Source organism: Pithys albifrons, chromosome 13 (genome assembly GCF_047495875.1).
Source record: "Pithys albifrons albifrons isolate INPA30051 chromosome 13, PitAlb_v1, whole genome shotgun sequence".
In the NCBI taxonomy this organism is placed as follows: domain Eukaryota; kingdom Metazoa; phylum Chordata; class Aves; order Passeriformes; family Thamnophilidae; genus Pithys; species Pithys albifrons.
Window position 1 is genome coordinate 4,870,955 of NC_092470.1, and position 27,272 is coordinate 4,898,226.

At 52.0% G+C, this 27,272-nt stretch overlaps 1 protein-coding gene across 1 annotated transcript; it reads left to right on the forward strand.

The window, feature by feature from the left end:
• The first annotated feature begins 1,920 nt into the window (after positions 1-1,920).
• On the forward strand, positions 1,921-25,890 carry SEMA7A (semaphorin 7A (JohnMiltonHagen blood group)). Its single transcript, XM_071568660.1, has 14 exons — positions 1,921-2,081; positions 16,215-16,348; positions 17,150-17,200; positions 17,418-17,513; positions 17,630-17,714; positions 18,275-18,385; positions 19,541-19,680; positions 20,055-20,233; positions 20,415-20,523; positions 20,958-21,156; positions 22,135-22,250; positions 22,915-23,063; positions 23,527-23,594; positions 24,017-25,890. Exons 1-14 carry the CDS (start codon positions 1,970-1,972, stop codon positions 24,361-24,363), a joined length of 1,896 nt encoding a protein of 631 aa, XP_071424761.1. The 5' UTR covers positions 1,921-1,969; the 3' UTR covers positions 24,364-25,890.
• Positions 25,891-27,272: the final 1,382 nt, after the last annotated feature.

Sequence of the window (27,272 nt, forward strand, 5' to 3'; positions counted from 1 at the left end):
AATGACATGGACTTTAAGATCCCTTCCAACCCAAACTATCCTGTGATTCTGTGAAAACTTTTGAAGTCCTAAGGGAGTTTCAGGTTAAATTTTATTCATAGGAATAAGTGTGGAGATGTAGGTGGAACAAAAACCCCAACCTAAAAGCTAAAACCACGTGGAGTCCCCAGCTGTGTTAGTTACGGGCAAGGAAAAGGGAAAAACAAATTATTTACTGTTGTAATGAGGCAGCAGCTCTCCTTGTTCCTCTCTGATCAGAACCCTTCTGTGTTTCCAGTTGGTAACTTTGTTGAGTGGGAGTTGAAAGCCAGTTTTCGAGCCCACCAGCTGCGTTGTGTCATCAGAAGCAGAACAGATAATCACATGAGCAGCTCTCATAGCCCAGCTGAGACCCAAGGTGGATGCAGTTCCAGTCCCCATGTTTATTAAGGGATGGGTTGTATGGCCTAGGCTGATGATTTATGACCCACAGTTCTTTTTTCACTCTTCATTGTGTGAAAGAGGCTTAACTAAGTAGGTGTTTTTCAGGAAGAGAACACCTTTCTTCTCTTCAAGAAAACAAGTGATAGCGTGGTCTGGCACCTCGGGGAGCAATGGGGCAAGTAGGGAAATCCAGCTGTCTCTGGGGCAATGGGCAGTTTCGGGGTGAGCAGGAGCACAAAGTAGTTCAAGGCTGGGAATTGCCATGTCCAGAAGTGAAAAACCAGAATGATCTGTGTTATCACCCTGTAATTACCCAAACAGATACGTGGTTAAAGAGAAAGACGAACCCCCTACATGCAGAGTTGGTGGGAAATTCCTGTGGGTCCTTCAAATTCACCATTAGCTGGCTCATTAATTTTTTTTTTTGCTTCCTCCAAAATGCCCCCCGTCGCCCCCAATGCTGTTCATCTCCTTCAAGAGCAGAGCAGTGCTGGGTCTGAGCTTCAATCCTAACTTTAAAAAGCGCAGCTGCGTCTCATCCTTGCAAGTTCCCCGTGGGACTCTCCTATTCTGGTCACGTCCGACCTCGCTTTCCGTGCACGGAATGCCCTGTCTTCTCATTAACAAACCTCACGGGTGCTGCACAAAGGCTGCCAGCCTTTCCTGGCCTCCCAGTGCGGGGGGTTGGAAAAGCAAAGTGACTTCTAAAGGTTGTGCCACGTGGGGTGTGCTCTGCATCCCATCCTTCTGGAGAATATTTGCATCACAAAAGTGTATTGGGGATATTAGGGAAGGGATCACCTTCAGGGTCACCTTTACCCCAGCTCCAAGGGGGATGTCATTCACTCCCACGCTGGCACGTGTGGGTTTGGCTGGTGTGTAGTCAGCTTGTGATGGGGAGTGGATTTTTGGCGGTGTTTTATTTTACTAGGAGTGGCCCTTCGCTAGTACTGCACCAGCAGGAAGAGGGCTGGCACACGGGATATGCTGCAGCCTTGCTGCATCTTCCTGATGGCAGGCATAGCCCCCTGTTCCATGTCTGCCTCCGTACCCGAGCACGGCTCTCCGGCATCGGCACATCATCTATTTAAAAAACCCTGGAGCCGCCGTCCTTTGTTAGCGGGCTCTGTGCCCTTGGTCTTCCATTTTTAGGCGTATTTTCATTCTTATTTCATTTGTCTCAACCTTAATATTCCCCTTCCAAGCCTCTGTGGGAACTTGTTCGCAGACCCTGAGCCAGCTGCAGCTTTTCTCCAGAGCCTGAGGGTGAACAAAGCCATCAGACCTTCACCTTCCCCTTACAAAACGAGGAGGAAAAGACCCAAAAGGACCAAAAAACCCCCAGTAAACCCTGCAGAGACCCACTGCTGAAATCAGGTGCTAAATGAATATAGAGTTACGAAGCTTTTTAATTTAGTGATCTCTAAGTCCCCGCCCTCTGTCTCAGCCATTGGCTGGACTGGATTTCACCCAGCCTTTTGTATGCGGGAGGCGATGCAGCTGTCAGGCTCACAGGCTCACGATCGCTGCTCCGGAGCGAGTAGAAATGGGCAGGAGCTTGCCTGTTGCCCTCTTGGTGGCCCTGTGGACCGGCCAGCTGGGCATGTGGGCAGCGGGGCGCTCCAAGGTGAACCCCAGGATCATCACAGTGCCGCAAGGTAAGTGCTGTGCTCACTCACCTGCAACCCTGGGATGCAGCAGCAGTCGCTGCAGCTCTCACCTACTCCTGCACTCTGTGTTTCATACCTGGGTCTTGTCTTTTGAGCAGAGTTGGTCTATTTTTATTTCTTTTGTTTCCTTGATAAGACTTTTGAATCTCTGTAAGATCACTTAAAATGCCTGTGGTCTAAGGAAGTGGCTTCTGACTTGCTTGGTTGCCTTTAATTGAATTTTTAGACTATTCTTTTTATATTCTGAAAGCATTTTCCTGTGAGCTGGGTGTAGTAAAGGCTGTCAAAAAGCTCTGAAACAGACACGGTAACCATTTCCCCCAACTTGCAGTTCTCTGGAAATTGAGATATGTATTTGCATAGTTAATGGGCTGATTTACTTACCCTTTTCGCTGCAAATGAGTTTTGCGAGTAAACATTTGCAGAACATTCCTGGTCTCTGGCAGAATATGTAAACGGCACATAAGGACTTTAATCAGATCTGGTCTTAGCAGAAAGCGAACAAAGAAATGTTTTCAACCAGCAAGCTTAGAGTACAGCCTGAGCTTGGTGTGTGGAAGCTGGTTTTATCATGTGTTTTCAAAGCTTTTTGATGAATCCCCTCCAGGGAGGCTCGAACAAAGACCCCGTCTTGTCCCCGGGGTTTGGCTGCGCCGGCGGGTTTAGCCGGGCTGCGGCTCTCGTGCTGCTCTGCAGTACAACAGCTCCTCTGTGCTCCCCATTCCCCGGCAACTTCAGAGAACACCAATTTCCCCTGGTTTGTTCTGCGCCATCTGTTATTCCTCTGCTGGTATTTACTGTGCCCATCCTCGGGATGAGCGAGCCGGGATGAAGCGCCGGGAGCGGAGGGATGGGTGGTGGGTGTGTGCGTGGCTCAGAGGTGGCCTCTGCCTGTCACCTCGGCGCACAAAGGGACAGACACGGGCACAGAGGGCAGGGAAAGGGTGCTCTGAGGATGGCGTCACTTGTGATTGCTGCTGGCAGATGAAGTGGCTGGGAAAAGGGGATTGAAGTGGTGGGGGAAAGAAGGCACAAAGCTGGAGGCAAAGCAGAGGATGGGGTCACACGTTGCTGCCCTGCCCTGCTTAGGGGAGAAGGGTTAAAGTTGAATTGTCAGGGTCTAGTGGGACTGGAAATGCCTGTCCTGGAGTGGAACAGTGCTGAGAGGGAAGAGAGGGATTAAGTGGCTGATTCCCACCTGTCTGTGCACAATGGGGTCATTTGTCCACCCACTGGTGTCAGGGTGGCTCTGAACTCAGGGAGGATTTGTCACCGGGGAGCACCGAAACCAATTAGTGTTATGGCACTTCCCAGGAAGGGGATCAGCTCAGCTTATCTCCCTTCTGTGCTTATCTGTTTCTCCAATTTTTTTGAAGAGTTTAATAGGGCCATGGGTCAGGATGAGTTTCAGTCAGGGAGGTACTGGAGGGAGGTGGCACATTGTGTCCTGTGTCCTAGTTAACAGATTGCATTTTCCTTGGTGTAACCTCTACCATTCAGAAGTAGGTCTGTGGGTGAGGAGAGGAGGGTGGAGAAGAGGAGGAGGAGGATCTGGGGGAGGATGAAGAAATGGGACAGGGCCAAAGGGGATGCTGTGGGTGCCAGGAGGAGCTCTCTTGAACTTCCCCACTGCTCCAGTCATTATTGAGAAATGTCAGCATGTTCAGAAAAACCTGCAGCTCAGCACAGCATGCTGCTGCTGTTTGCAGCCACACACAGGCTCGTCCCTCTCTGTGCAGGTGATGGTGTTGCAGTGCTTGATTTTCAGCTTGACCACCCTATTCCTGGAGGTGGGAGCTGAATGAAGAGCAGCATTCCAGGACCTTTGCATGGTTGTGCTGCATTTGCAGTGGTGCAGTGCTGGCCTCAGCCCTGGGCTCTGCAGGAACTGGCAGCTCTTCACCTAATTAAATTTCTTACACGCCACAGCCCAGCACAAGCACCAGGTACAACAGCCTCAGCAAAGGCACCTTCTCATGCTACAGCCCAGCAGGTGAAGGGAGTGATTTCTGGGGCTGGCCAGAAGGAGTATCTCTCCAGAAGGGAAGAGTACTTGTGTGGGATTCCTCCCTGGCTGCCATGCAGGGGGAGAGGAGGAAATTGGTGCTGGACAAAGCTGCTGGTGTCTTTCCAGCTCTCAGCCTTGCTTCTTACACCAGCACCATGCCCAAGGATTCTGGACTGTCCCTGAGCTGTGCCCTAACTGCACGTACCTGAACCCCCCTGCTATTTTGCCCCCTAGTCCCACATTGTCTGGTTTCCCAGAAAGAAGTAGGTGAAGGGACTTGTAGTCTGGGAAAAAAAGTGTAACCAGGCTTAGGTGGCACAGTCCTGAGCTCTGACCTGAAGACAGTCTGCCTATCTTGGTGCTTAGAGTTCCTGGATTTAAGTAATTTCACAGTCCTGGGGACTTGGCCTGGTGGTATCAGGCCAGGGAGGTGAGTGGTTGGAGCACGGTGTTCTGCAGCTCTGCCTTTCCATGCCTATAAAGCCACTCTGAGGCTTTAGTCCGGGTTCTGCCTTTATTTTGTGTCCATGATGCTGCAGCACAGCACAGTGGGTGGTGAGGAAGGGCCATGCTTTCCCCAGAGATCAGCCTGATTCCATGGAAAGCAGGCTGAGGGACTCCTGAAGCTCTTCCAGCAGCTGGTGCAGGTGGCCAGGTCTGGGTCCATCTGGGCAAGCAGTTATTGCACAGCATGTCTGACTCTGCAGGATTCCTTCCTCTTAGGGGGAAGATGCCTGGAGCAAAGGTCAGCTGCAGACCACTGGTCATAGCTCAAGTGCTCAGGGTCCTTTTTACTGGCAAGGCCTTTGCTCCTGTTCCCCTTTGCAGCTGAACCAGCACAGATAGGCCATGGTATCTTCTGGCCATTCCCTTCCATGTGCCCTGCTGGAGGATGTTTCGAAGTGCCAAGTTCTTTATCTGCTGGTACTTGCTGAGTGGTAGGGAGTTCAGCCTCATTTGCCTGAGCTGGCACAGAAGCAAAGTGCGTGCTGTGTTCTCATCATCCCTTTTATTTCCATCCTCCCCCTGCCTATGTGGATTTTTCCAGCTAAATGCTGACCAGCTGGGCTTTGCTTTGCAAAAGGTGCCTTCCCATCCCACATGGAGCTTTTGCTTGTCAGCACAGATAGCGTGTTTACTCTGCTGATCCATCTGCAGCGAGGGAACCCGCTGTGTCCCGGGGCTGGGCAGAGCTGGCTGGGTGATGGATACGGCCTCTCTCTGTGGAGCGGGAGGGTGACATCCCAGGCTGGCTGTGTCATGACCGGAAAGTCACCGAGCATCGGGAAAACACTGAGGATGGCAAGGAGCCGGAGGGCTGGCTCAGACTGCTGTAGCCTGGGGCTTTTGCAGCACAGAATCATTTTTAGCTACTGCCATGCTGAAGAGTTTCTCTCTGTTTTCCTGCATGTGTCTAGATCCAACACAAACTCAGTCCCTCTCTGGTGGCTGAGTTTACACCTTGGGGTAGGATGGGATCTGGCTGTTTTAATTATTCCCATCTTATTAACAGGTGAGGCTAGAAGCTGAAGGGAACAGGTTCTGAGGACATAAACAGGTCCCTCAGGGAAAAGAAAGAAGGGTTATACACTTGACCCTTGGCTGCCTCCACCACGTGAACTGGTTCCAGCCTACCCTGGGACACAGAGGGCAATTGGAGTGGCAGTTCTGGGAATTTGCCTGTGCTGCCTGTGATAACGTCTGGGCTCAGCTAAACTTGGCTGCCTCCTTGCCTTGGGAAAACTGTCAGCAAGACTTTGAGTTCTACAGAACTTTTCTAGGAGCATTCCCTGCCCATGGGTGTGGTGGTGCTGCAGCATTCAGCTAGAACCTTCCTGAGGGGGCTCTTAGAGAGCTGGAGAGGTACTTTGGACAAGGGCCTGAAGTGACAGGACAAGGTGGGGAATGGCTTCCCACTGATGGGAGAGTAGGTTTAGATTGGATATTAGGAAGAAATGCTTCCCTGTGAGGGTGGTGAGGCCCTGGCACAGGTTGCCCAGAGAAGCTGTGGCTGCCACATAGCTGGAAGTGTCCAAGGCCAGGTTGGATGGGGCTTGGAGCAGCCTGGTCTGGTGGAAGGTGTCCCTGGCCATGGCAGGGCATAGATCCAGATGATCTTTAAGGTCCTTCTAACCTAAACCATTTTGGGATTCTGTGAGATGTGGCAGAACTCGTACTGATGTGGCAAACCAAAAGATTTCTGATGCTAGCACCAGATTTTCTTCTATAGCAACAGCATCACCATTTTCTTGTGGTCTCATGAGTGTGAAACATCTTTGTGGGACAGTTTCACATGAAGCTCTCAGAGCATCACCATTTCCAGGAGAAAGCTTCTTGCTTTCCCAGCAATGCTATTTTCCACAGTCGGCTTGTTTTCACAGGGTGGGTGATGCTGGGAGCAGAAAATGTTGGTTGAAAAACATATTTTGCTCTGTGCAGATTGACAAAGAACAAAACCAAACCAAATAAACCGACTGAATCACAACCACCTCCTGTTGAAAGAGCATGACACAAGAACAACAGGAATGGGAGGACTAAGGAAAATTATGGCTGGAAAAGAGAGCCAGATGCTAATTCGTGCCCAGCTCTGTGCCAGCCTGAGGGCTGCTTTGAGGTCAGGATTGCTGAAAATTGGCCTGGGAAGGTGTTCTGTAGCGGAGGTACTCAGACTTGGTGCCTTAAAAAGACAAACTAAATTTATCCCTGAATACTTGAGTACAAACTAAATCTAAGTTTTGAGTACAAGGTGCTTTTTAAGGAAACTTGTATCCAGAAAAAAGGCTGGAAGGTGAGTTAGGAGGGAGAAATTGTTTTGCAGCCAGCTACATCTGATGGCATGTGGCTATTCCTGGTTGCTCCAAGAATAGGACTTGTTCGTCCTGTTGGGCCCTCTTTTCCTGTCAATCCCAGCTCCACCCAGTGCTGTGTGTGGCAGAGGAGGCTGTAAGAGTGTCACAGGGGCTGGATGTGAAAGCATCTCCTACCAGCTCTAATAACTGTACCAACAGTGCTTTCCTGTAATGACAGCTCTGGTTCTGTAACTTGTCCACTCGCCAGTCTGAGCCCCATTGACTGGCCTTCTGCAGCAATGATTCCATGTCTACTTAGCCACTTGGGTTAAACATTATTCTTTATCGAGTGTGGGTGTCACAGCAGGGAGAGGGCACTGCAAGTTTAAGGAGTTCTAGGGTTTTCCTTGAGGCATGCAGAGCCAGTCTCAGCCAGACACCTGCCCTTGGATTGCTGACAGCAACCCTCGTCATGGGTTTGCTCATGTCTTGGTGTTTTGGGAAGTCTGATCCCGGTGTCTGGTTTCACAGCCTGACTGTGAGGCTTTCCAAGTCTGAGTAATGCAGTGCTGCAGCAAAAGGATGGCTGTGAGAGGAGTGGATACTGTGTGTTCTGCTGGTGGGGGGATCAAGAGGGCAGAAAGGGGGTGCTGAGAAGGTCTTTGTGGCATGCCCTGGCACAAACCTGAATGGCTGTGTAGCTGAGAGTCACCTCATACTCCTTACCCGGGTGAGAAGCCTCCAGCAGCAGGTAGAAGCTGGAAGGAGCATGGCAGGACTCCTCCCAATCCAGTGAGGAAGTCCCTTCCTTGGCTGCACACATCTCATCTGTTTTCTGCAGGGAACCAAAGCTCCAGAGCCACTGATCTTCCTGCCTCTAAACCTCCCTGAGGAGCTTCACAAATGCCCTTGCTCTCTACCCACCTCTGGCTGGCCTCCCCTGGGCTGGGAGGAGGTGGCACGTGCCTGGGAAGGGTTTCTCAGTCGCAGGAGAGTGGGAAGCCAATTAAGTGAGGTTGTTTTGCTGGTGGATGCGGATAGGGCTGCTCAGGGCAGTTTTCATTCTGGAAGGCTTTTTATGATAAATCAATCCCTGGATCTGACTTTCCTAGTGGGAGGGCCTCTCCAGATCCTGCTAAAACCACCCTTTGTTGTGATGACACAAGGTCCAGCGGCCGTTCTGCCATTGTTCCGCTGACCGTATAATAAAATTCCATAATCACAGGCTGCCCTTCCCCAGCTTCCGCCAGGAACAGGCACAGCTCAGGACTGTCATTACAGGAACAGCTTTTGGAAAGTCACAAAACCTGGCTCTATATTTAGCGCCTGCAACCCGTGGGGTGCAGGGAGCAGCTCAGCGCTGGGGCTGGTTGGGAATAATGTACCTGCTGGATGACAGGCTGCATCTGCAGAATCAAAGGCTCTGGACTCGTCCTGATTCAGCACAGGCTTCAGTGCTGCATAATTCTGCGGGGGTGAGCATGCAGGGGATATTGGTGATGTGTTAGTATGCATAGAATATGCTGGCACGCCTGTCATGTAGTCATTTTGTGTTTAATAAGGAGAAATCCATCTTTTCTGGAGCACAGAGCACTCTGGTTTGAGCTTTCCCAGGGTGAGCGGAGCCCTGCAGTGCTGCCCGTGTTCCCAGAGCCCTGATGAAGGCAGAGGCTTTGAATCCAGAGCGTGTTTGTCCCCAGCTGCAGGTGAGGGGTCTCTTTTGTTGCCTGCTGAGTGGGAGTTTGGGACATGCTGACTCTGGCTTGGAGGCCTCTTGCAGAGGAAAAATATCGGCAGCACAGCTCTCAGAAGAGCTTTTGAGCAATCCTGCCCGTACCCAGCAGCTGCATTACCAAACCAAAAGGGTTTTTTCTCCCCCTCCTCTTTATTCCTGCCCCAGCTCACCCCAGCACTGAATACCACTGCCTGCTGCCAAGGCGCTCCCAGAAATAGAGTAGGAATCGTTAATGTGCTGGAATATTTGCCTTCTGGAGTGTAACTCTAAAAAAGCACATTTGTCTGGTTGGTATGTTCTGCAAGCGTGGCCCTCCCGGGCATTTGGGCTGCACATGGACTGAGAGCTTTTGTAGAAAGCTCTCAGTCCCTGATAATGTGGACTGGATTGTTTCCTTGGCTCTGGAACATTTAGCTGTTGATAGTAGGGATCTCTTCAGGGCAGCAGCGTGAACACCCCATGATGGCAGGGCCTGCAGGAATGGGGAGGGAAGAAGCCAGAGAAAAGGCAAGATGGGAGGCAGCTGGGAATGTAGGTTGGGTGAGGATGAACAAGTCCTGCTGCGGAGAGGATGTTGATGTTGGTGGTCTGTCTGTGGCCTTGCCCTTCCCTTAGGGGGGTGCTCGGAAGCAGGGAGGGGTATGAGAAAGGATAATATGAGGTTTCTTGGTGAATGATTAAGTGCTGCTCATCAACAAACTATAACAGGGTCAAGACATGTCGAGAAATACCAGATTAAACCTGTTGCCCTGCCTTGCTGTGTTCTTAAAATGAGAAGGAGGAGTGAAAATGTGTAAGTCAGGTTGGGCTGTGTTTGAGTAACAGCCCCATGTTTCCCCTCCTTGCTTTCACACCTCTGTTTTCTGGGTTTTCCGTAAGCTCGTGGAACCCTTAGCCCAGGGTTTCAGGGCTGTGTCCTCCTGATCCCTCTCCACACTCCTGTGGGATGCTTGTGCTGCCCAGTGCTGAGCTCACTGCATTACTGCATGAGGAGATGAAGTTTCCATCTGGTCACAGATGGAATTTAGGAAGAAAGCAGCACACAGCCCAATCCCTTGATCTCAGCTTTCGGGAACCACATCCATCCTACAGGATGGCGAGGACGGGAAAATCATGGTCCGGGCTTTTACCTGCCCCGGGCTGATGAGAAAGCACTTTGGAAAACCATTAGATGTGCTCTATTCTCTCTGAGCAAGCTCTTAGGATGCATCTGCGGGAATGCCTGGCTGTGACCACAGTGTTCCTGCCCTACCTGGATGGTGCTCTTTCCTGCCCTGTGGGACAGGAGAGGCTGTGCCGGTTTTGGAATATGTAGGAGGTGACTGATACCTGCAACGAGACTTGTTGATGCACTTTCCAGATCCTGCCCTCCGGCTTTTTGGTAGGATGGACAGAAGTTGGAGGACTTCCTGTGGCAGGGAGCTGTGTGGTCTCTTGGAGGGCACGGAGATCTTTGAGAAGCAGGAAACACATGGGGCTGTGTCTGTTCTCAGTTCAGCAAGAAACATTTTTAGCACCAGGCAGCCTGGTTTCCGCTGCTGCTCCCCAGTTGAGGCACAGAGCAGTTTTGGGGGTCCCTACAAGCATCCTGCAGGGGAGACTGCGAGGGGAAGGCAGGCAGCACCAACCCCTTCTGAGCTGTGCCAGCCACCAGGCACTAGCTCTCAGTCACCGTGCTCCCAGTCTGCTCCAGGCTGAACAGGAAGGGAACAGGGAGAGTGTGAAAGGGGAAAAAGTATGATATTTGGTCCTGGAGAAAGCTCTTAGGAATATGGGATAGAAATCTGTAGGGAATCAGGTGGTATTGGTTCTGCTCTCTTAATTTTGCATCCTTCGAGAAATGACTCTGTTGGAGCACAGGCTGAACCGAAACAGTGTGAGGGTGCCCTGCACAGTGAGAGATGTTCCCCACAGGGTGATCCTTTAGCCTTTCCATGCCTGTCCTCTTCCAGCAGCACAGAGAGGTGTCTCTAAGGACCCAGCTTCAGGAATCCTTGGGGAGTAAGTACCCCAATGCCAGGGGTGCAGCTCAATCCCTTGGCAACGTGGTGGTGGTAGAAGACGGGGAGAGGAGGGATCAGCGAGGCAGGTTTTTTCATGTGCAATGAGAAGGAAGTGGTTTCCCACATTTCTTGCCTTTTCACCCCCTTCTCAGAAACCCCTCCACAAAAACGTATCACTTTTCACAAGGCGTGTTGGTGGTGGTGTGTTGGAGACCTTGCAGCTCACAACCCTTCAATTATTCTGTGGCAGGTCAGAACAAACCTCCCCAAAATGCGCCTCCTGGGTCGTCTAATTTAGAGTCAAACTGTTCCTATAAAAAACCCTGTTGCTGAAGGCTCTGCTGGGTCCCAGAATCCCATCAGGCTGCTGCTCAAGGCATCCATCCCATGGGAAAAGGACAGTTATGGGTGAGCAGGGCTCTGAGAAGCAGGTCCCTGTCTTGACTGTGGTTTTCCTGTGTCACATTGTTCCCTTTGGGCAAAGTCATGATGGAAGGAAAACCTAGCACAGCAACTCTCTGGAGATATATTTCCTCTTTCCGAAATGTCTCAATTTGGGAATTTATAGATCATCTAAAAAAAAAAAGCAGCTTGGCTTCTTGCTGGCATCTGTGGTGGAGCTGGGGAGACAGATGGCACATGGATGGGAGTGGTGTGGTGCAGTCCAGTCCTGCTCCCAGGAATGAAGGGAATCCATGGCAGCCCCACGGGGTGACTCTGTCCCTCTGGGATGGGTGCTGTGACTTTCCATGCTTTCATTAAAGGAGATTGGTGGGGCTGATGTCTGACCAAGAAGGTAGGAAATCCAGGGATTGTCCTCCTGGTCTTTCCATGAGGAATAGTGAAACTGAAATGCCACTGCAGAGTGATATTGGAGTTGGAATGGAGAGTCCTGGCCCCAGGTTGGGTGACTAGTGCAGTGGACCGGAATCACATTGCCAGGAAAATTCCTGCTCTGCCCATGTTGGGATGGTTGTCACACATCCTGCCTGTGCTTGGGAAGTGGGAGTGAAAGAGGGATTGATGTCATTGCATCAAGACTGCTCTTGTCTTCCCAAAAGGGGAATGATGTGAAGCAGCCCGGGACACACCGTCCTGACTCACAGCCAGGCCTGCATTGTTGGGAGCTGAGGGCACAGACACAGGGATGAGATCGAGGGGACACCCACCCACATTGCCAGTCCTTGAGTCAGCCTGAAGAAGGCAGCGTTTCCTTCCGGAGCTGATCCCAGTCAGATTGCCGCAGAGTCATTTGTTATCAAGGTCAGAATCACTCACAGCTATTAAAAAAAGGAAGGAAGAAATAAAACCTGGGAAATGGTTGGGAAGGAAAGGGTGTGAGCAGGAGTGTGCTCTCTGTCAGACCCACGGCGGCGGAGCAGGTGGCAGTGCCATCGGTGCGGTGACGCGTGGCCGCGATGACTGACGGCGTTACAACGTGTTACAGTGAGAATTCCCAGGCCTGCCGGGTGGATTGCCTGGGCGTTGGGAACGTGGTGAAGGCTTGGCTGTGCTCGCTGCAATGGTACTGCACCGGTTTAAATCCTCATTTACCATTTGGTGGTGACTCAGCCCTGTGTCCCTGTCCTGTGGCAGCAGCAGGAGGGTTTGGGAGAACATGGGCAGCTTAGCTAAGGACAGCACAGGGGCTGCAGTGAGGAGCAGGTAATTCCAGGGAGCAGGCAATCTCCATACTCTACTTTCCTATCTCATATTCCAAGGTGAGTCCCACTTAATAAGGGCAGCAAGTAAAGGATCTGCCTCTTGCCTGCATCAGCACTACTCCCAAAAGCCAGCAGATACTTATCCCATCCTCCTTCTCCTTTAATTTTTTCTGAGCTATATTGCATTTCTATATTTTTAAATGTTGAACCATCACCTCCATTATAGGAAGTCACTGTCCTCCCCCAGCACCTGTAGGCCCACAAAGGCTCACCCACTAGCAGGAGTGGGAGCTGTGTGAGGCAGTGACTAAGCCGAGTGTCTGGAATGCTGGAGCCAGCTGCCAGACCGGGAATGATGGCGTGTGAAGGGGAAAAGGACAGCCGTAGCTAAGTCAGCCCTCCAGCAGGGCTGGGAGTTGGGGTACTGAGTTTGCCTGCGATAAGGCTGGGTGCCAGCACTGCCTCTCTAGCTGGGCATCTGTTCTGGAGGTGGGAGCACAAAGCTCTGGGATGCTCTGGGAGCCCAACCCTGCCATAGAGCAGGGGAGAACCAGGCTCTTGATGCCTTCTGAAGGGGTTTCTGGACCCAAAGGGAGCCAGAGAGCCATTTGATGTGTCACTAAAGCTGTGTCCATGTCACTCTATCAGATGGGAAGCAGGATTGCTCCCTCTGTCATCTCCATTGTCCTGTGTTTAGGATGGACCTCCCTGCCCTCAGGTCATCCAGAACATCTCCCTTTTCACCTTCTTCCTTCTCCCTTACCTCACCCTGCAGGCATCCTCAGATGCACCAAGCTCCCTCTTTCTCCCTCATTTAATATTCTTCTTCTCCTTCCCTCTGGTGTGGTGCTGTCCAGCTCACAAAGCTGCTCTTTCTCCTGCTCATCCTGCCGGCCTGGGGTTAGCATTTCAATGGACAATGGTGCCATTGATTTGTGCACCATCCATGGGGTTGGCAGTAAATGCCAGCCAAAGGGACTTGGTGGGGTCAGTGAGGCTCTGGAAATGAGCCCTGTGTCTTCTGGAGCTCTGCACTCAGATTTTGGAGGGAAGGTGATGGCAGGGTTGTGGCCTTCCCCCTTCCAAGGGCAAGAGCCTTTCTTTGCAGTGTCAAAAGCAGCCTTGGAGTTTTGAGGAGAGGCATGTCCCATTCTTTGGAGACATAATGGGACATTGCCCCATCCTTGGAGGTGTTCAAGGCCGGGCTGGATGGAGTTCTGAGCAACCTGGTCTAGTGGAAGGTATTCCTGCCTGTGTCAGGGGTTTGGAGGCAGATGATCTTTATTAAGGTTCCTTCCAGCCCAAACCATTCTATGATTCCCTGATTCTGTGATAGTGTGGGCCATTAGATGCCCTTTGCCTCATTGTTCCCAGCTCTGGAAGCCATTTATACCCCAGACCCCCAGTCTGGGGGTACAGGGTTGCCTCCCCATCTTGCCAAAGGAGAAGCAGAGGCCAAGAGGATCAAACTGCTTCTGTAATCTGAGCTGTTTAGGGCTGAGCCTTAACCAGGACCAGCTTTGCAGGTCTACCACAGAGGCAGAGAGACCCCAGCACCCATTCTTGGAAGAACCTTTAAAGGCTCCCTTCCAAATCCAGTTAAATCAGTGCTGGAACCACAACCACTCTTGTGGGCCCTGGCTAGCACTGCTGTTTACTCAGCTTAGTGATTCAGAGCAGTCCCTGGGGAGCTGCAGGATAAATAACACGTTGGCATTGACCAAATTATTGTTTAGGGCTTGTTTGTTTTCGGCTCTTTGGAGAGGAGTGTGTCTGTGCAGGTTGGCACAGCTTGCTGAGCTGAGGCCGTGTTGGGAAAAGCTTCCAAATGAACCCAAAGGTAGCAGGAGCACAGGGTGCGGTGTGAAAAAAGGGTGAGGTGGAGGAGGAGCAGGGAATGGTTGCAGGTGTATGTTTGCCTGGATTAGCAGCAAATTTAGGGGATGGAGGTTTGAAAACAAGAGCAAAGTTTGCTGCAGTCCGGCCAAACCTGCTTGTGGCGTGTTGGTGATGGGGTAAAAGGGCTTTAGGGTTGCATGGGCTCCACAGGTTGGGCCAAGAGCTGGCTTTTTGAAGACTGCTGGGAAAGGGAGAAGGTGTAAAGGGGATTAGTCCTCTCCTAGGCAAGCTTAGGCTGAGTCTGTGGCTAATGGCAGACCTGTCTAACTTTCCACTTGGAGGGCAGACGAGTTGCAGAATCACTCTGAAAGACTCCATGCCAGCTTCTCCAGCAGGCACATCACATGCTCAGGAGTTTGTCCAAGTCCTTGGACAGAGGAGAGGTGCAGGAAGTCTGGGAAGGGGACAAGGGGCAAGCAGGGGCTTTCATCCAGCTGAGCATTCCTGGCCAAGGGTCCCAGCTGGCTCCATCCCATGGGGCAGAGCTCACAGAGGTGTGGTGTTAGTTTCTGTCCAAGGCACATCTCCCCCCTCTCTTTGTGGCTGAAATGCCCTTGCAAAACAGGGCCTGTGGGTTTTTGGCAGGTTACCCAAGCCCTGATGGGAAAACCTTGCTTGTTTAACCCTGCAGGGATTAGAGACCCGGAGAAGGTGCGACCAGGGCGCAAAGTGGAGAATGAACCCACAAATCAAGCAGGAATTCAGTAGCCTCAGTGGCCTCTAATAAGTCTTTTTCCCTTTTGGCTGTGCGGAACCTTGGCAGGCTCCCTGCACTGTGTGCTCCGGGCAGAGGGCACAGTTGGACTGGGCAAGGATTGGCCTTTCCCTGGCCTGCCAAGTGGCAACCCCTATAAATAGAGGGACACGTGCCACTGATTAATTGCTTGTCTGTGCAGGCAGCCAGCTCCCAAGGCAGTCCCAGCCTTTGTGTGCTGGGAGCGGCAGCGTTTGCCAGGAGAGAGGCCCCTTCTTCTTTGGAAAAGGGAAAAGAGGGAATAATGAAAATGGAATTCCTTGGCAGAGGTCAGTCCTGATCCTTGGAGCCTTTTCCCCCTTGGAGGAACAATCCTCTTGTGTCATTGCTGCCCAGTATGGGAGTCTGGGCCATGGCACAGGGTCTCAAAGCTGCTCAGATGTGGCTGCACCCACCAGAGAAGGCTGCAAGGGCAGGGGACCTGAAGGAGGGACAGCAGAATCTGTCTGCTGGAGGAAGAATCACATCTGCAAAGCAGGGCCAGCCTTCTGCATCTGTGCTGGACACAGAGACAGGAAGGGAGGGTGTTCGTAGGAAAGAGGAGCCGGAAAATGGGAAATGAATGCAAAAGAGGAAGGAAAGAGGAGAGGACAGGCAGTTGTTCTTCCAGATGGGCCCGGAAAGCTGCCCATCTGCAGCAACCAGTTGTGATGTTCAAGGTCTTGCAGCCACCTCTTGTTATATGTGGGGTGTGAAGACCATGAGTTGTAGCTTTAGGTGCACCTTTTCCCTGTCACACCTGGGCTCTGACGTGGGGATTCCGAGCCCTGACTGATCCTCTTGGCCCTGGGAAGGAGGATGCTGACGGGACAGGGAGAGGGGTGATGAACTGCAGGAGGCTGCAGGTGCCAAATCTATCAGGCAGATGTCTGGAGTGGTTGTCAAAGGGCAATCAGAGAAGGGATGGAGGCACTTGGATGGTGGAAGGCAGTGCTCACCTGGCTGCTGTAAGGATGGGTCTCTTTGAGCTCCCACTCTCCTGTGACAGGTCCTGCAGCAATTCCCCTTCCTCCTCCTCTTCCTCTATTACAAACCTTGAAGGGGCCAGGTGGAGCTGCTCCATTGTGAAGCTGTCCTGTCCCTGGGGGCCCAAAGGGACAATAGCTCAGCTCTGAGCCTGGGAGCTGCTTTTTCCTGCCTCCTGGCCCTGGGCCAGCCATCCCAGAGGGCCCCCAGCCCTGTGTCCATGTTTTTCTCATCACTTCAAGGACATGGGAAGGGAGTGGATCAGCCATGCAGTGATTTCCCTGATAAATGTACTGTTTCTAGGTGCAAAGGAATATGTGTTTCCCAGGAGTGAGAAGTACCCAGTCTTCTACCATGAGGAAAACAGCTCATCCATCTACATCGGGGGAGAGGGGAAGCTTTACTACTATGACTTTGCAACCTCTGAGAACTACACGGTAAGGATGTTCTGCTGATGAATTGGGCCTCACAGCCCTATAAAAAGTGTTCAGCATCTGTCTCACAGCCCAGACTTCAGGTACTCTATGAAGTCAGGCCTGGAAGAGCCTGGTCTCTGCCCAGCCTGCCCGATCAAACCAGGAAGCTGCAATGTCAGTGTAAGGAATGGCTGCAGCAATGGGAAAGTCTCCTATGCTAGCCATTGATGGGTTCTTCCCTGGATATGATCCTTCTGAGGTCTTTAGTGCCCCACAAGGAGGGTTCTCCACTAAAGGACCCTTTCTTTAGTATGAGAAGTGATGCTCGGACTGGTGTCACTGGGGAGAAGCCACATTCCCATTCTTCTCTGTTGTGGGAGTTCAAGCGTCCTTTCCTCGAAAGCAGGAAGCTCTGAGCTGGGCACTGAGTTAATGGAGCAGGAAAATCCTCATTGGCTTTCTCATGACCCCTTCTTGTCATTCTCAGTGGCCCAAATACTTCCGTTTGTGTTCCCAGAACACTGTGGTTCATGTCTGCACCAGCCACTATTGAACATCTTTTCCTCATAATGACAAATCCTCTTCCAAATCCTCTGGAGAGCATCCCAGTCATTCCTGCCACTTTAGCCCAGCAGTCCCACTTCTCATCACCTTGAGGGCCTGAGGGTCCAACCTAGCCTTCCCAGGGGGTTTCAAATGCCAAGGGTGGGGAAAAAGGGATACATGGCAGTGTTTAATGACCTTCTTGTACTGCTTGGGGCTGAGCCCATGTGGGTTGACCTTTAGAGGGAAGGAATTAATGCATTTTCTCTTTTACCCTAGGAAGAATTCCCAGTGAAAAATGAAGGACTGTGCATGATGTCTGGGAGTTCGGTAGGTCCTACCTGTGATGAAACAGCTGGATGGGTGAGGGTTGGAGGACTTGGATTGAAGGACTGCTGGGGAAGGAGCTATATGTGTACCTGTGCTCTCTCTGAGTGAAGACCTCCTCATGAGAAAGCTGTGAAGCTGTGTAGCAGTGTGTTAGTTAATCCTGGGGGCTTTGCTCTGCTGTGCACAGCTGCTCAGGCTCCTCTCCCTTCTCTTGCAGGAGGACAATAGGAATTACCTCACGTTAGTGGAGAAGTACGGAGATGGGATGTTGGTGTGTGGGACTGGTCCCTGTGCTCCCACCTGCTGGAACCTGGTATGAGCCTTTCCCTCATTTGGGCTGTGCCAGGGAAGGGAAACCACTCTCTTCCTGCCCCAGGGGTGGATTTAGGCTCCTGATCCCACTTAAGGTCCATTTCTGTCCTTCCCCAGACGCAGAGGAAGGAGAGCCCATCATGGGATGGGAGAGGAATCGCTCCTTTCACCCCTGACTCCAACACCCTTGTCGTAGTTGATGGTAAGTTTTTGTATTTTCCTGTTTTTCAGCTGTCATGCTGTGTAGAAAAGGCTCTCTGTGACCAAAAGGGGCACCCTGAGGTTGCCCCAAGGCCTTTGTCCCCTGTTCTAGTTTGCCTTAGAGCTTTTTGCTTTTGCCTCATGGAAATGCACATCCTTTTAGGACAGAGCATGGCACGAGGTTGGTTATTCCCATCCAGGGCACATGGGATTGAGTGTCTGTGTAGGAGAGTTGAAGCAATGAAATCAGTAGGGAATTGTAGAATGGTCTGGGTTGAAAGGGACCTTAGAGGGAAGATCCTGCAGTAATCCCATTGCTCTGGACCTAGAAAGGGGATCCTTCTCAAGAATCTGTCCCTGCCACTCTTTAAGGGAAAGGATTGGGTGAGTCCTGCAAGACCTGCTCAGTCCTAGGCAGTAGGGCCTGAGTTTCTTGACTTGTGTCCCCCATCTCTGTGAGTCCATGTGCCTAGAAAGTTCTTGTTTCATTCTTCTCTTCTCATAAATCCTTCTGCTCCCTCTGGAAACATCCTGCTGCAAATGAGCCTTCCTCTCTCGCAGGTCATGACATCTACTCCACCATCAAGAAGAGCCAGCAGAATGGCAAGATCCCTCGTTTCCGTCGAGTGAGGGGAGGTGGAGAGCTCTACACTAGTGACACAGTGATGCAGAGTGAGTGTGGGGGAGATTCCCAAGGTGTGGAACCCCACCAGGTGGATGTTTGACTCTGTCAGCACACAGCTTGGAGGGGGACATCCTCTCTGCCCAGATGGGATGCAGCTCCAGGGCTTCTTGTTTGGGGTCTTCAGTCACTCCTGGAGCTGCAGGGAGGGCTGATCTGGTTCCCTCCGTGCCAGCTGGGGGAATTTCACCTCTTTGCTTCCCTCACAAAACACCTGATAAGCAAGTTCCTGTTCCTCAGGGTAAGACAATGAAGAAATGAGGTGGCAAGTCCCTTCTCAGATAGGAGGAAATAAGTTGTGTAAAAATGCCCGTCAGCTGCCCCGTGGTGGTGGAAACAGGAAGAACAACTTCCACTCTGGGCAATAAATCTTTCCAAATCCTTAGCCCAGGGTAAGATCCTGAGGCCAGGAGCAGGTTAAGCTGTGCAGAGGACAGTGTGGTGGTAGAGAGAAAGGACCCCCCTGCATTTCCATGACTTTGTTACAGTGTCTCCCCAGTGCCACCTGGAAATGGGAGGTTGTAGAACCCCTGACAAAATTAAAAATGAAATCAAAATGCCAACAGAGTGAAGCAGAACTTCTGCATAGAGAGGGAAACCAAAACAAACCTGAGAGCCTGAGAGCTGCCAGGCTGCTGCTGTGCTGACACAGAGCTCCCTGCCATGGGAACACCAGCTAATGATTCTCAGAGGGACCTGATGCTGCCAAGGATGCCCGTCATGGTAGAAATTTATTAATAGGAACAGCATCACTGGGTTTTCCAAACACAAGCAGCACTGAGGGATCCTTTCTCCTCAATAACAACTCCCTGAGCAAGAGGGGAGATGAGTTTCCTTTGCTGCTAAGCAGTCAAGGCTTTTGCCAAGTTCTTTGGCCTCAAGGGAATGAATCTGGGGTGTTGGGCAGGAGGGAGAGGAAGGGGAACCACTGGGAAAGTGTCACAGTTGGTGCAATTCAGAGATCAGGTGCAGAAGGTGGGCTCAGATCTGTTCTTTCCATGTAGCACAGATGTGCTTCATTCCCTCCCTCAGCTGGAGATGCGTGGTTGGCTGCAGGACATGCTGCTCTGTCCCCACCAGTGGCTTTTCTGATGAATTCTGTGTGTTCAAGCCAAGATTTTCTGATGGCTCACTTCCCTTTTCAGACCCTCAGTTTGTCAAAGCCACCACGTTAAGGCACGAAGAGCCTCACCAGGACAAGATTTATTACTTCTTCCGTGAAGACAACCCAGATAAGAGTCCTGAGGCCCCCAGAAACATCTCCCGAGTGGCCCAGCTGTGTAAGGTACCACAGGAACAGTGTGTGGTGGGAGGCAGGAGCGTTCTAGGGGTGACAGATGGACATGCCAGCTCACCTGGGGTTATCCACGCTTGGATTTGACTCTCCTGCCTCAAACCTGTCCTCTGCCACAGAGTTTGTGTGGGGTACAGCCATGTCCTTTGGCCTTTGCCTCCTCTGGTGCCCATCTTGCTTTTAGGGAAGGTTTTGCCTTGCTGGGATGTTAGAGTAACATGATTGTTGCTGTGACCAGCATCAAACATACCTCTGGAGCATCCCCTGTTATCCATCCAAGGTGCTAGGGGGCTTATTCCTCACAAGTTGAGAACTTTGTGGTGTTCTCTGCCAAACCCTGATTTGCTGCTTTCCCTCTCCCCCAGGAAGATCAAGGAGGAACCAGTTCCCTCTCTGCCTCCAAGTGGACCACCTTCCTGAAGGCTAGCTTGATCTGTGTTGACCCAGTCACCAAGGGCAACTTCAACTGGTTGCAGGATGTCTTCTTTGTCCCTGCAAGTGACTGGCGGCGCTCCAAAGTCTATGGGCTCTTCACAAACACCTGGTGAGAGTCTCTGCAAAACAAGGAGGGGAATGCCTGTCCCATGGGCCAAATCCTTTCTCCCAGCCCTTTAGCATCTCTGTAGAACACATGGAGTGAATGTGGTGATGGACACAGTTGTGTCCCAGCTGTAGGGGTGGTGACCTGTGTCTCCCTGACCCCCTCTTTGTCTCCCTGCCCTCAGGGGAAGCTCTGCTGTCTGTGTCTATTCCTTTGGGGACATTGACAACGTGTTCCGGACATCCAAACTCAAGGGCTATAATGGTCCCACTCCAGAGATCAAACCTGGGCAGGTGAGTGAGGGATAAAAGCTGCCCCATATGAAATGAAGAGGTGTCCCAAGTCCAGGAGAGCTGTTCCCTGCACTGCCACTGCAGCTCTCAGGGTGCCTGGGGCAGGTGAGGGGACATGGAGCAGCCAGGTGAGAGCTGGACAGCAACAGAGGAAGGATCTGAGCCTTGTTGCTAGAAACAAAGGGAGGCTGGAAAAGGTCCAGTGCCTTCATAGAAAGCTTGGGGAGACAGGCTCTTACATGCACCTGGCAGGAGCACAATTGCAGCACCCCCAGGACTTGTGTTTGTTCCCAGGGCAAGGCTGTGCACCACACCTGGGCGTCTCCTCTGGGCTGAGGTGTCCATGCTCTTCCCCTGCCTCACTTCCCTGCCCTCTGCCTTCATCCTGAGGGACCTGTCTGACTGACAGTGACTTTTGTCCCCTCTTGCTGCAGTGTGTTCCCTCGGGACAGCACACCCCGAGTGAGACCTTCAAGATAGCTGACAGCCACCCCGAGGTGGAGGACCGTGTGGAGCCCCTGTCCCCCACCAGGAGCCCCTTATTCCACAACAAGCACCGCTACCAGAAGATCGGGGTGCACGAGGTCTCTGCGGCTGATGGACACCACTACAACGTGCTTTATCTGGCAACAGGTACCGGGCACCTTTCCCTGTGGACATCCCTGGAATTAGCTTTCCGCATGAGGGTAGGAAGCCCGAGGGAAGCAAAGCAGACCCTCATTGCAGAGTGAACAAGGGGCTGTGTTCCCAGCTTGGCATATGTTTGTCAAGCAGAAAAGAGCTGCCAAGTCCCAAGTACTCCTAAATACTTCCAATTTGGCTGCGTAGGCAAAGCCAGAATCAAAGCAGAATCCCGAGCATGTGGGATTTACCCAGTTGGGCTTCAGCCTGTGGGAGGTCTCAGGGCAAGTGTTCTCAGGGGAAGGGAGGGGTAGCACAGCTCTCCCCAGGCACAGCTTTACAAGCAGAAATCCTTTCCAAAGGGACCCACTGTGTCCTTTCCCAGCGCTTCCCTGTCCTGCCTGCTTTACCTCCCTGAGCTCTGCTCATGCCTTTCTCTGCCCTGTGCTGGAATCTGTTTACTGGCACTTGTGGAGAGAATTTCAGGGGCGTTTAAAATTCCTAACCTATGATTAAAAAACTGCAGACAGCTCTCAGTGAGTGGCCTGGGTTGGATTAGGGCCCACACATACTCTAATTGTTCTTATTTTCCAAAAGTCTGAGCTTAAATGCAGTTAATGCCTTGCAGAGTCCCACTGGGAAGCTTGATCCAACATACAGGGCTTGGCAGGGCAATTCCCACCCTCTCTGAAATGGGAGTGGAGACACCTGGGGGGTCCTGATTGCTTCATGAGCTGGGATCACATCTTCCACCTCTCTCTGGTTGATGGTGGGATGAAGGCAATACTGTTTGGGAAGGGGAAATTATGCAGAGGGAGAACAATGAGGATTCCTGAGCCCTGTTCCCTCAGGATGCTGCTTTTGGGAAAGTTCCTGTTCTCTCTGGGTGGCTGGTGTCAGGAATCCAGTCAGACTCTTGGAATCTCTTGGTATCATCATCTCTTCCTCTCTCCGGATGCCTCATCAGGGCTCTCTCCTCTTTTTTTCCAGACAAGGGATCCATCCACAAGGTTGTGGAGCTGCCAGATGGGGTGCAGAACATCATGGAGCTCCAGGTCTTTCCAAACAAGGACCCAATCCAGTCCATGATCCTGGACCACAAGAGGGTGGGTCCCTGCTTGTTCTGTGGGAAGGAAAACAGTGGGTTGGGCTGTAGCTTTAAAATCAGGCTGCAGGGAAGGCAGGGACAGGCAGTTTAGTGCCAGCCTGGGTCTGGAAGTAAAATCATGGGATCACAGAATGGTTTGAGCTGGAAGGGACCTTAAAGCTCATCCAGTTCCACCCACCTGCTGTGATCAGGAACACCTTCCACCAGACCAGGTTGCTCCAAGTGCTGTCCAGCTTGGCCTTGGATACTTTCAGGGATGGGGCAGCCACAGCTTCTCTGGGAACCTGTGCCAGGGCCTCACCACTCTCCCAGGGGAGAATTTTCTTCCAAATATCCCATCTAACCCTGCCCTCTGGTAATGGGATACCATTCCCGCTTGTTCTATCCCTTCAGGTCTTTGTCCCAAGTCCCTCTCCAGCTCTCCTGGAGCCCCTTTAAGCTCTGGAAGGGGCTCTCAGGTCTTCCTGGAGCCTTCTCCTCTCCAGGTGAGCCCCCCCAGCTCTCCCAGCCTGGCTCCAGCCCAGAGGGGCTCCAGCCCTTGGAACAGCTCTGTGGGCTCCTCTGGACTCACTCCAGCAGCTCCATGTCCTTCTGATGACACTCACCAGGTGGCACTGGGACACAGTTCCAGGAAGATCATGCCCTCTGCTTTCCTCCTGCAGGCCATGCTGTATGTTGGCTCCTCCAGTAAAGTCCTGGAGATCCCCATGGACATGTGCAGGGCGTACCGCAACAACTGCCACAGCTGCCTGCTGGCGAGGGACCCCTACTGCGGGTGGGCCAACGGGACCTGCCAGTCGTCCCTGAACCGGTACGTGGTGCCTGCAGCCCGCTGCTCCCCTGGCATAAACACCCACACCCTCGGTATTCCTGTTCCAGGCCATGGCCAACACATGGTTTTGAGGCCATTTTTCCATCACAGAGAGACACAAGCCCATTGTGTCCAGGCAGGAAAGCACAGATGTAGGTGCTGTCCCAAAAAAGTTAGGGATCTCTCTGGAGGGATCCATCCCTCCCTTGAGGGGGTTTTGAGCCCCCAACCCAACAATCTTTGGCTATCCCCAAAGGGGTCCTGGGCAGCATCTTCACCATCTTTTTTCTTCTGGGTCTCACATTTGCCATCACCTAATGGGGAATGTAGAGGGTGTTTTCCCTACCCCAATAATACCAGGTAATAAACTTCTTTCAATCTCATATGGGTGATTCCTTTCCTATCCCTGAAATGCCATTTCCCTGATGTTCTGTTAATGCTTATTCCCATTCCCATCTGCTAGGGAGGTGCTTCAGAACCTGAACTTGGATGCATGGCAAGGAAACTGCCAAAGTGGGGATGTTAAGGAAGGTATGTAAAGGTTTGGAGCCATAGGACAATGCCCCTGGGGGTGGATGGGGCAGCGTGGCTGATTCTCCAGTCTTTGGGTGAATTGTACGAGGTGTTACTACTCATTGCTGGGAAACTGGGAGTGAAATCAAGACACAATCAAGTTAGTGGAGGAATGTATTTTTGAGCTGAGTGAGAGGAATTTAAACTCTGAGTCCTGGGAGGAAAGTCCTGTGAACTTCATGAAACATGGACCAATGTCATTAACACAGAATCATAGAATGGTTTGGGTTGAAAGGGAACCTTAAAGGTCATCCAGTTCTACCCCTCCTGCCATGGGTATATCCCCATTGGCCTAACTGGTCTTCCCTAGGTGCTTGGGGGGAATGTCTGGTTCCTGGGCACTGCTGCCTCATCTCCTCCTTCTCCACCTCTTCCCACAGATGACTACCAGAACATCGCAGTTGTCCCTTTCTCCCGCTATTACCTCAACTGTTCCATCGAGTCCCACTATGCCACCTACAACTGGTACCACAACAACAGCCTCATCAAGACCTGCAACACCACCCACCCGCAGCAGGACTGCTTCCACTTCATCCAGAACGTCAGCCACGGCCACTACGGCCACTATGTCTGTGTCTCGGAGGAGGACGGCTTCCGGCAGGCGCTGGTCAAGGAGCGCCTGGTCAACCAGTTCCGGTTCCTCTTCCAGAAGGGCCAGGCCACCATGACCTTTGGCTCGTGGCTGCAGCTGCTCCTGATGGTGGCTTTGGTGGAGCTCTTCCACTGAAGACAACTGTGTCCCCACCATCCTGCTCTTCCTGCACTTGCTGTCCACTCCTGAGGCGAGATCCCTGTTTTCTTAGACACTCCTTGGACATTGATCTTTGACTGTCCCCAGAGGGGTCCTGGACAGCACCTTCTCCATTTTCAGCCTTGGTGGAAAAGCCTCAGTGATGGAGATGTGACTGCAGGGCCAGGTGGAGCAGGAGTTGGGGACATGCGGGGAGCATTTGCTGTACCAGTGACAGCCTCTCCCTGGCAGCTCTGTTGTCCTGATCCCACTCCGGGTGTGGACATTCAGAGAACTTCTGCTGATGTGCATGCACTGATCCTTAGGGCATGGCCACTCCTCACTTTGGGAACATGCATGTGATGAAGAGGAGGAGCCAGCCCTTGGCCTTCTGAACTGGTTGATCCAAGTGGGGACTGATGCCTCCAAGTTTTTGGTGGTTAATGTTTGGGTTGGCAAGCAGCTAGAACACTCCCAGCGCCACTTGTGTGTCCCCTTCTGGTCTGGAGAATTGGGCTCTGGAAGGGTTTTGGGCTTTGGTTTATTATTTTTGTTTGCAGCTGGCTTTGATGTGGGAGGGAGGTTGGGAATTAGCACTGGAAACCTGCAAGTGCAGGGGCAAAGTTAGCAGTTTGCATGGAAAAGCCTTGGAAGATGATTGAGTTTGGGGTGTGGGGAAGGACAGATGGAAGGGGACCGGAAGGGAAGGTGGAAGCAGAGCCCAAACCAAACTGGGAGGCCCTGGGAAGACCTTTGAAACGCACAAACCCTCTGCAAGCAGCTAAGGGCATTTACCTATGGGCAGCAGGATATCCCTGCTCCCCACACCGCTCCTCCGGGAGAGGGACCGGGCTTCCTCAGGGAAAGAGGCTGCAGATCTCAGGGCAACATCACTGGGCTCAGGGGGGCTGTGTGTCCCCACTGCCCAGAGCAGTTCTGCTTCCCTTCCCCCAGTGAGGGGGCAGGGGAGGCCCAGAGTTTGCTTCTCTTGGGCTTAGAGGTCTCTGAGCAAGACTAAACTGTGAAAAACGGGATGCTCTCCCTGCAAAGGGTAATCCCACTCCTTGTCCAAACCTTTCCCAGTCCAAAACACCCCAGCCTCGGGCTGTGTAAGGGTGAGGGCATCCTGTCTTATGCTTCCAATAACCTGTTGCAGCAGCACAGCTCCTGCTTCGTGCCTGCTCACTCAGGAGCGCCCGAGGGGTCTTTTGGGCAAGGGGGAGATGCCACGTGCCTCTCGTGACCACAGACTATGGACAACGGGCCAGAGCTTCCTACTGCACTACATTTCCAAGGTATTCCCCCCCTGGAATCTAGAATAGAGCTTCTTACATCCCTTCTCAAAGCACTTTAACTTCGTGAACTAACAAATAACCTATTTATTGTTAACTGGTCATTACTGTACTTGTAGAGTTTTATAATATTACAGAAGGTGGGTTCAGATTAGAGAAAAAACACAACAGCTACCAAAAAAACCTTTCAGAACTGTAACCAAAGTGAATGACTGGAATAAAGAATGGAAAAGAGCAGGTGAACGTTGTGTTTCTCACCAGAAGTTGAGGGATGCTACTCTGATGGCGACCAGGGTCTTGCCTATCCCTTTTCCCCATAACCAAGGGGTATCCATGTCTTTTACCATCATGTCCCACCAGCAGCAGCCCTAAACCAACCCTGGATTTGCTGCTTTCTGCTTCAGACTGGCACCTTCTGGAGTGAGAAGTTGGGCAAATTCCCATTGGAAAATCTGGGGAGGGGATGTTAACAGAACCCATGGAAAGCGAGGAATGGAAATAGTGTGGTGGTCCGATGGGTGTGGAACCATCCCATCACCTTCTGCTTGTGATGTTCCTGCTTTTTAGCTGGTTTAGGGGAAAAGGAACTTATTGTTGATAACTGCAGGGGGAAAAAGGCTGGGCTTGGGCTGGAGGGAAGCAGAGAACAGGAATTCAAGCTTTTAAAAGGTGCCAACAAAAGCAGGAGAGAACAATACCTTCCCTCTCTCTTTCAAGCCGTCTATCAAAGCACTTTGGCACAAAGGCAGACCTTGTACAGGGCTTTTGGAGTGTCAGGTCTTCATCCCAATCCATGCCCAGCTGCCTTTCTGTGTGCTATTCTTAGTGTTTATGCTGAGCCTCTTCCTGCAGGAAAATACTTAGGGATGGGGTCCTGAGCTCAAGCCCCGGTTTGCAGTGATGTGTCTACAAAGCCTGGGAGGTGATGGGGACACAAGAGTGGCACTGACAGGCACCTCTGTCCCCCACGCTCTGTGCTGAAGGACTTAGAGGAGGCTTTGCAGGTCCCTGATCTGCAGAGGGGGGTTTGGCAGCTGAAAGCGAAACCCTTCCCTGCCTCCTTTCTTCCTTAGCGCTGCCTTTGGCAGAAAACTTCCCGCTGGCGCCGGCAGCATATGCGGCAGCTTGACGTAAAGAAGGAGAAATGAGCCCGAAAGGCAGGCGGGTTTCGGCAGAGCTAAAACAAGAAGTGTGATTTTTGGCAGCCCCCTCTCTGCCATGGGAGGAGGTGAGGAGCTCACTCGGGACGGGAAGGATGAGGAACAGAGCACTCAGACATATTTTTTGGGTGCTGTGTATGGACAGCAAGCTGTTCATGTTCCCAGCTCCTTGGATGCCAAAGGGAATTCAAAGTTCTAAAATCCCTCACTAAATCCATTGGCAAGAGGGCTGAGAGCAGCACATAAAGCCCCTTGGGAGTGGGATGGAGGCAGGGGGCAGGCAGCAACATTTCCAGTTTGGTTGCCCAGACCATCTGGCTGAGGGCATGGGGTCAAGCACTACAGGAGCAATCTGGGATCCCTGGGAGACTCACAGACACACACAGGGCCTGCAGCAGCATCTCCATCCCCAGCAGGACACCTGTCTCATGCAGCATCTCCATCCCCAGCAGGA